We start from the raw sequence: 8,690 nt of genomic DNA on the forward strand, positions 1-8,690 counted from the left end.
TGTCTTTACGTTCTGTTCAGAGCAGGTCGATATGCAGATAGTCTTTAAATGGCATAATGTGCAAAGGGTATGTGGGGGTATACATGGAGGGAGTTTAAATGTGTGTGCAGTGTGTTTATATTATAGTTCAATGACGTCCCACTCTTCTGTAAGTTCTTATCGGATATAATTAGATCTGTGTTTACAAATTTAAATTCATAAGTAACAAAGTGTTTATATAGAGGATTTATTTTCTATTGGCTTTCATTTTATAACAGATTTAACTCTTTCTCTCCTAACTGACGATACCAGCGTTGATTCTACCAGAATGTGATAAATAATTACGGAGAGAAAGTGATAGCACGTTCAAGGTACTAAAAATGTAATTCTGAAATGATATAACGACCAGGTGGTGCCGTGTATGTTTCCTGATAATAGCGAGTCATATTTGATTTGCGGAATTTTTTAAATTTAAATTGTTAGTAACCACGTTTTTAGGAGGCGTGGTGGCTTGGCGGTAGGGCGCTTGGCTTTCGAACCGGGGTCCGGGGTTCAAATCCTGGTGAAGACTGGGAATTTTAATTTTGGATCAAACGGTTACCTAACATTAGTTGTCGAAAGGTAAAGGCGGTTGGTCGCTGTGCTGGCCGGCCACATGACGCCTCGTTAACCGTAAGCCACAGAAACAGATGACCTTTACGTCATTTGCCTATAGTCCATTACTTCTGACAGGGGAAGTTTCCTTTTTTTATGTTTTCTTATGTTATAAAATATATGATTTAAACTAGGTCGCGTAGTTTAGGTAAGTGTCTTTTGCTTTGTCCCAACTCTGTTTTATTTCCTCTACTCGTAGTGACTTGTACGGGGCAAGAGTGCCTTGTATTTCTGTTTTGAATTGTTTTTGCTATTTCACAAAGTCCGGTGACATTTATTGGTCATTCGTTGTCCTGAGTCAGTCCACCCTCTAAATTTGAATGAAACGGACGGTGTGTTAGTCCGTAAAGGGTTATTAGTCTGTACTACTTTCTTTGGATTTTCGGACTCCTGTTTAGAGTCAGTTACTTCGTTGTGATATCTCGATCATCGACGCGTTAAGTGTCAGGGCAGTTACACATCAGTTGGTATCAGTTGGGGTCTATTTTTAGTATTGCCGAGGTTGGCAGTTTTTGTGACGCCAGTCGGTCAGCGTCTGGTGGACTATGAAACCAGTGCGACAAGTTAATAGCAGTATCAAAGTTCTTATGTGAATTATTGAATAATATCTATCTATATATGTTATCTTTTTATCATTCTATCATTATCATTGAACATATACATCTATCAGTATCATACAATTAATTTATTTTTTTATTTTTGTTATTTAAACCATCCACCTAGTTGGTTACTATATGTACGACTGTGTGTAAGACTGTGTGTGAATGATGTTCTTGTCAGGTTGAACCTCGGGACCTTAAGTGTGTACAGCTATTTAACAACACAAATAATTCCTAAACCTGACATATAGGGTTAAGTTTCTTCTTTCTATTTTATATACCATCAAGTAGGCCTAATCTGGAGTATTTAAATTCTATACAGGTATGAAACATTTGAACTGTACATGTGAGAGTATGTACCTCTGTGTGAATATGTAACTTCTAATTAATATTTCATAATCTTTAAAAAAAAAAGCTTTTCATAAAATGCATAGAAACATTTCTAAAAACAGTTGACTTACATTCAATAGCAGGACGCAACGGTTTCGTTCTATCCAGAGCATAGCATTACGTTTTTAGTTAACTCTCTCCCTCCTAACTGACGATACCAACGTTGATTTCAACCCATTAAATAAAAATAATTTTTGGTTTTATAAGCTTTAAAGTTTGTGTGCTTTAAAAACAGCATTCTTTCTTCTATAATTATATATATATATATATATATATATATATATATATATATATATATATATATATATATATATATGGCCTCCTTAAGCCGCGAAGCGACTTTGGATCATTTCATGGAAATGAGATGAATGCCTGGGCATAAGTTGTGGTCGGAACGATGTCACCCACACATCAGTTCCCCCCCACTCCACGAAGCTGATGTATCCAAAGGAACGGCAGTGCCGATACAATTTGGGGTCAGCGACGTCGCAGGTTCTGCCAGAGTGTAGAACTGGGTGCTGCAAACTGCTTAGGGTCGCCAGCTCCTAATTTTTCCTCAGGGTTGACTCTCGAAGCCTTTCCCATGATTGGGTATAGCTGCAAGGCAACAGAGGTTTGAATTCAGAGTTTTCCTTCTCCTAGTTGGGTAGCCAGCCATGGCTAACGAGCCCTTCCTGCCTGAAGCTTACTGGTTTAGGCGCCAGTTACTCGCCTTTGCCCCTTCTCCTGTTAGTGAGAACAGTTCCGCCGGACTCAATATCTGAGCCACACGTCAAGGCCAGGAGTTGGACTTCACTACCTATAAATTACTTACTCTAATTATATACATAATATAACATATTATATACATAATATAACATTTTCTAATTGCATACAAAAAAAGCTATTGAAGTTTAATCATAACAGTGTAGCTAAACACAAATGAGCAAAATGATTTACTCCATCAGAACGTGGAAAACAATTAAAGGCGAGAAAGAGTTAAAGCTATGAATAGGGAAGAGAGACTTGAAACAAAGCAAGAGTGTATGTTTACAGCAGTCAATCAAAGACACGTGACTTTAGAGCAAGCTATACTTTGCTTAAATCATTGGTTAACATGCATGACTGAATGCATGACGCGTAGGACGTAATCATCTTCTTTTTTGAAGTAACATCTTTATTATATAAGATAAGATAAGATAAGGGAGGTGTTAAAATGTTCCAATTTGTGAAAATCTGTTGTTCATACATTATAAAGAGTGTAAACAAACTGTTATCGGCTATATGGATGTGAAATAGTTTTTACACATTTTTTTGCAATTCATTTCCTTTTTTTTTTTTTTGTGTGTATGGTAGAATAAATATCAATACATACTCTAGCAATACATATCAAAACATATGGGTACGAATCAGCTTTTACTCGCAAATCGATATGCACACTATTGGTTTCCTTTAACTTTCTAATATGCTAATTAAGACGCAGGTGAAAAAGTTGGTTGCAGTAAGACTGATTGAACCGTTACATATGTATAACTGTATGTATATATATTGTCTAACCGTGTAGAATTTTTTTCTCAAAAATAAAAAGCAACTGTAAATACTTTTAGGAAAATAGTTAGAGGTTTTTCCCACCCAGAAATTTCCACGAATTTACGAAATGAATAGAGGTATTGCAAAATAAAATAAAGGTAATAAATGGTGTGCACACATATGGTATGACACAATATAAGATATAAGATAAGATATCGTTTAGTGTTTTCTAAGACTTATATATTTAAATTACAATCAATTAGCTCCCTTATTAAAATAGGATCATTTTTTTTATTTAAAGTTATATGAGAATAAGGCAAATTTGACAAATCTTCTTGACCCTCTTAACTCTTTCTCTCCTAACGATACCAACGTTGATTCCACCAGAATGTGGTAAATAATTACGGAGAGAAAGAGTTAATGAAAGTTTACTCATACTTAGTTAGAGACTTGAGTCGAGTGGAATTGTCAAAAGGAGTGAGCTCTCCTCCCCGAATGTTCAAAAAATTAACGCTATATTTACCTCTTCAATTTGTTTTTAAAATAATGATAACATTCTTTATATCTCCTCCAACAGTTAATTAAAATATATTGGGGGAGATTTTTTTTTTGTTAACACTGGTACATATGACCTAGGGGGTTTTACACCTTAAAGGTTTCTTATGGAGAAAGTAGATAGAGTAATGCGTAGGCCTAATCCTACTATGTAATCGATATTTCTCTGAAACGTTATGGGTACTGCTGGTTAAAGAATCATTATTATTAGCTTACACATATCACCTACACACTTGTATTTTAAAGGGCTTGTCGCTATCTAGTTTTAGCCAACATATTTAAAAAGCAACTTTTTTTTTTTTAAATTTACATTACACCTAACGCATTTACACAATCTTTTGTGTGCGTTTTTATGTTGTATTTTGCCTAGTCTATTAGTAGCATTTACCCACCGGATACGCCAGCAGTATTGATCCCAAGTGCAATGCAACTCTTGTTTTAGATCCATGACTACGCTACTGGGCTACTTTAATAATAAAATCTTTGACTTAATTAGATTATCTTCCTCGAAGTAAAAGATATATTACATATATTGTAAAGACCCAGGATTCCAGGTCGGAATCAAAGCGCTTAGCCATTCCGTCAACGAGCCCCCCATACTATAAAGGTACTAACTAGTAATTTGCTTTTGCCAACACACTTACAAATTTTTAAAAATCTGATACTATTTAAGTAAAGGAAAAACTAAGGTGCCAATCGGCCAGCACAAAGACCAACCGCCTTTACTTTCCCCAACTAATGTCAGGTACTCATTAGAGCTGAGTAGATTCCGTAACGCCCAAAGATCCGCCACTCCTCCGCTGATACCATTAGTTTCGCTTGAAATTGTTTAATAATGTTCTCGTGTTTCTCTTTACAGTTTGCAAGCAATTACACAGCAAGAACAGATTATCATTTTAAACTCTTATCTCGAATGGGCTCAATCTAAGTAGCCATAACTTTTTTTTATAAGTAACATGGCGACGTTACGAATTAGCCATGTTGGCATTTACGCTTTGACTCTCTTTATGACAATACTGCCAGTCTGCCTGGCAATATGCCAACCTGGCCAGTTTTTATCAGCGAATGTATGCCAAAAGTGCCCAGAAGGTAGTTATATGGATGAATTTAATCATAATCATTCGGCTTGTAAACCCTGCACACAAGCGAATGAAGATGAAGTTGAGGAACAGAGATGCAACGGAACCCACAACTCAGTCCTTATTTGTAAGAAGGGGAAATTCAACAGGAATGGACCCACTCTACTCTGCCAGCCATGTACCAAATGCGAAGACGAAAGTATGCATGAAGTCAAGAAATGCCATGACACCAGTGATGCGATATGCTGCCCTGAACCGGAAATGGTGCTAGAAGTTAATAATGGTAGCAGTTCTTGTAGCCATCCGTCTAATGATAAAAACTACTGTTGCGTATTGAGGGCAACTGTAGCTACCAAAAAAGATGTGTCTGAGCCCAAACCTGAAGGTAAATTAAAATAATACACTAATCTATTTTATATTAACAAACAAATTCCCGTTAGATCTAGCGGTTCTCAACCTTTTTAGCTCGGCGACCCCTAATACGATTCCTCATTAGGCGGCGACCACCAACCATAAAATTTGTTTCGGCCTTAGACCTAAGTAGGCCCTAAATATGATTTTGCTGTTATAAAATTATAATCAAATTTAAAATGTATTTATCTGACATCCATGATGTATTACAGAGTAAATGCTTTTGTAATTTTATTGAGTGTAAACTAAATTTGTGCTCAAATTACAAAAAAAAAAAAGGGTAGCCTTAATGCATACCATCAATGGTAGAAATGTGCTTATTACAAAAAAACAACAAAAAAAAAAAACAACCTCAATTTCGATGGTCTTAGGCGACTCCTGGGAAATGGTAATTCGACCCCCAAAGGGGTCGAGACCCACAGGTTGAGAACCCCTAATCTAGACTAACACGAATACATGTGTGCTATTAGAAATATTTCATTTATTGTTTTTGTTTTGCAAAACTTTAATATAGCTTAGGGCATTATAGTCCAATCAGTGTTGAGGACCAGTCGTGGGAGGAAAAGGTTATCTAGGAGAAGGTTTCTATGCTGCCCTTTTCAAAAGAAAGTTAAAACAAGAAAAAGAAAATAATTAAAAAAAAAAAAAAAGCTTGTACGAAGTGTAATAGTATTAATTAGTTTGGATCAGTCATGTAATCAAAAAGATCTAGAACAACAACAATGAATCTGTGCCATTAGAAAGATTTTACCAATTTATTTATGTTTAGCGCTATTTCAAGATCTAACTTTCTCAATACGTTATCACTCTATCACTTATCTGGAACAGTTGGGAAAAGATTTCACCAAGACTGATTGTGAGTTAATAGTACAAAAACACGGGTGACTACTTAGTAAGTGGAATATCAACATGCGAAAAATTCAACACATTTATGCAAACGGTTTTAAAGTTTTTGTCAAAACGTTTTTGCTTTTTTTTTTACAATTGTATTACTAAATTTAAAATTTCTATCAGACTTATTACCTATATTTCCAATAAAACTGTTTACTTTTTTTTTTTAAAAGAACAAATATGAAGTATTCATATAAGCGGAACATAAAATAAAACAATAATAAGTAGTATTTCAAATTATGCACGTAACATTTGTAAGATCAAACAGGGGTAACCACGAATGTTCCTTCAGAGTTGAAGATAATTACTTCCTAGTTCAAACCTCCCACAGGACGACGGGGGATGGGAGAGGGCAGGGTTTGAACCCTGGACCATCGATAAATCTGAACGACCAGGCAGCCATCCTAACATGTAACATGGAACGCTGCGAGGCAAATAGAAATTAGTGAAAATTTCAATTTGTTGAGGCTTTAAATGAGAGATTGACACTTTACATGACAATTAGATCAATCATATCAATAGCATCAAATAGGCAAGGTTCACATTTAACTTCAGCTTCACCTATACCAATCCCTTAGTTTTTTTTCACCGTTGGAGCACCACACAAGATCTGTCAACCGTCTTTCTCCATTCCTCTCTGTCCTTTAATATTATAGATTATATGTTACATACGACCTTCATCTCTTACGCCCTACGGACATTCACGAGTTAATAGAGCCCTGCAGTTTTATTAGAGACTTAAAAATGGCTGCGAAATCATTGGTTTTCTTAGATAATTCAGGCCACCCGTTACATGCAAGAAGGTACTAAAGAAGAATGAAGAATATAAGAATTCGCCCTTGTAATGGAATAAGAAATATTTTTAATTGGGCATGTATTTCTTGTTTCTCTTTCCCAGAGCTTTCGATTGAGAAAATACCTAGATCTACCGGGACATTATCAGGAACCAAATCAGGGGCAGTAAGTGATGATGTGAACAGCTCCAGTACTTTGGATGTTGGGGCTATAAATGGAATAGCAAGCCTCGTAGTTCTAGTTATTTTAGCTCTTGTTGTCATTTTTATACTGAAAAGGAGGCGAAGATATTGTCATTGTTGACGTGACTCTTTACTGTAATAATTATTACATGGAAGGACTAGGCCTATTCAGTGGCGTCACTTGGGTAGGTTCACCTGGTGCGGATCGCAACCTCCTAGTGACGCCACTGGGCCTAATCCATAGACTTATATATATTTTAATTAGACTGGACAAGGAAATCTTTTAAAACTAAAAAAAAATTGAAATTTTTTTTTAAAAGTTTAAACAAGGCGGTTCTGAAACGTACTTTTATGAAGTAATTTTTTTTCCAACCCTAACCTATGTAACATATTATTCAATTTCTAGATATAGATCTAGTGATAGAACATCAGAACTAACAGTACTCTTGTCTCATAAATATTATTTTGCAATTTTAAGATACATAATCGAGAAAGATCTAGGTAATCAATCTACTTAAATGTACATAAGATGATTAAAAACCACAGACTTGAATTATTTTGATCTAGGATTTTGGAAACATTATCTCAATGGAAACTAATAGGAAATTGCTTTATTTCAAATATTAGCGTAAACATATAGTTCTAAGAGTAATAGCCCATTCTAAAGAAATTCCGATAAATGAGTATGCATTATTTCTAAACTTTAAAAGCTAAAGATCATTAATTTTCTAAGAAAGAAAAGGTTGATTGGGGTGACATCTCTTAGAGTTCAAAAAAGAGTTACGTACATAAATATAGTTGTGTTAGTTTAAGAGCTATCTTCATACATACGTGTATTTTACAAATATCAGATAAGTGATGTGTTTATTATATTTTTACAAATATCAGATAAGTGATGTGTTTATTATATTTTTACAAATATCAGATAAGTGATGTGTTTATTATATTTTTACAAATATCAGATAAGTGATGTGTTTATTATATTTTTACAAATATCAGATAAGTGATGTGTTTATTATATTTTTACAAATATCAGATAAGTGATGTGTTTATTATATTTTTACAAATATCAGATAAGTGATGTGTTTATTATATTTTTACAAATATCAGATAAGTGATGTGTTTATTATATTTTTACAAATATCAGATAAGTGATGTGTTTATTATATTTTTACAAATATCAGATAAGTGATGTGTTTATTATATTTTTACAAATATCAGATAAGTGATGTGTTTATTATATTTCTTTCAGTTTTTCTCTTTTGTGTGTGTGTGTCAATTCGAGGTACTACAAATTAAATTACGCATATTCATTTTCTATACTTGTTTTATTTCATTTCTATTAAAAACTCAAACATACATTATGGTGTCAGTGGTATACCATAATTACACATTACTGCAAAAATCATGTCTAGCGTACCCCCATCATTCCTGTAGCCATGTTGACATTCCGGAAGTACACCAGTTTTTCAGTTACGTTGTAATTTCTTGAGCAGCAGACGACTAAATAAAATCATAAACCCCGGGTATTTCTCGCTTACCTTTAACCTTTAATAGGCCAATATTAAAAGACGCGTCCTCTGCTTGGGGGTCCTCAACTTAAGAAAACATTAAGAAACTAGATGGACGCAAAATAGTGCACTCAG

At 34.5% G+C, this 8,690-nt stretch overlaps 1 protein-coding gene across 2 annotated transcripts; it reads left to right on the plus strand.

The window, feature by feature from the left end:
• The first annotated feature begins 4 nt into the window (after window positions 1-4).
• Window positions 5-8,362, plus strand: LOC129922340 (tumor necrosis factor receptor superfamily member 10C-like). 2 transcript variants are annotated; one of them, XM_056007990.1, is made up of 4 exons: window positions 130-148; window positions 258-350; window positions 4,546-5,150; window positions 6,966-8,362. In XM_056007990.1, the coding sequence occupies exons 3-4, from the start codon at window positions 4,643-4,645 to the stop codon at window positions 7,163-7,165; spliced, it is 708 nt and encodes a 235-aa protein (XP_055863965.1). In that variant the 5' UTR covers window positions 130-148; window positions 258-350; window positions 4,546-4,642; the 3' UTR covers window positions 7,166-8,362. The 2 variants fall into 2 exon arrangements, with proteins under 2 accessions (XP_055863964.1, XP_055863965.1); XM_056007989.1 differs by lacking the exon at window positions 258-350 and having other exon boundaries at window positions 5-148.
• Window positions 8,363-8,690: the final 328 nt, after the last annotated feature.

The sequence above is a fragment of the Biomphalaria glabrata genome, chromosome 13 (genome assembly GCF_947242115.1).
Source record: "Biomphalaria glabrata chromosome 13, xgBioGlab47.1, whole genome shotgun sequence".
In the NCBI taxonomy this organism is placed as follows: Eukaryota; Metazoa; Mollusca; class Gastropoda; family Planorbidae; genus Biomphalaria; species Biomphalaria glabrata.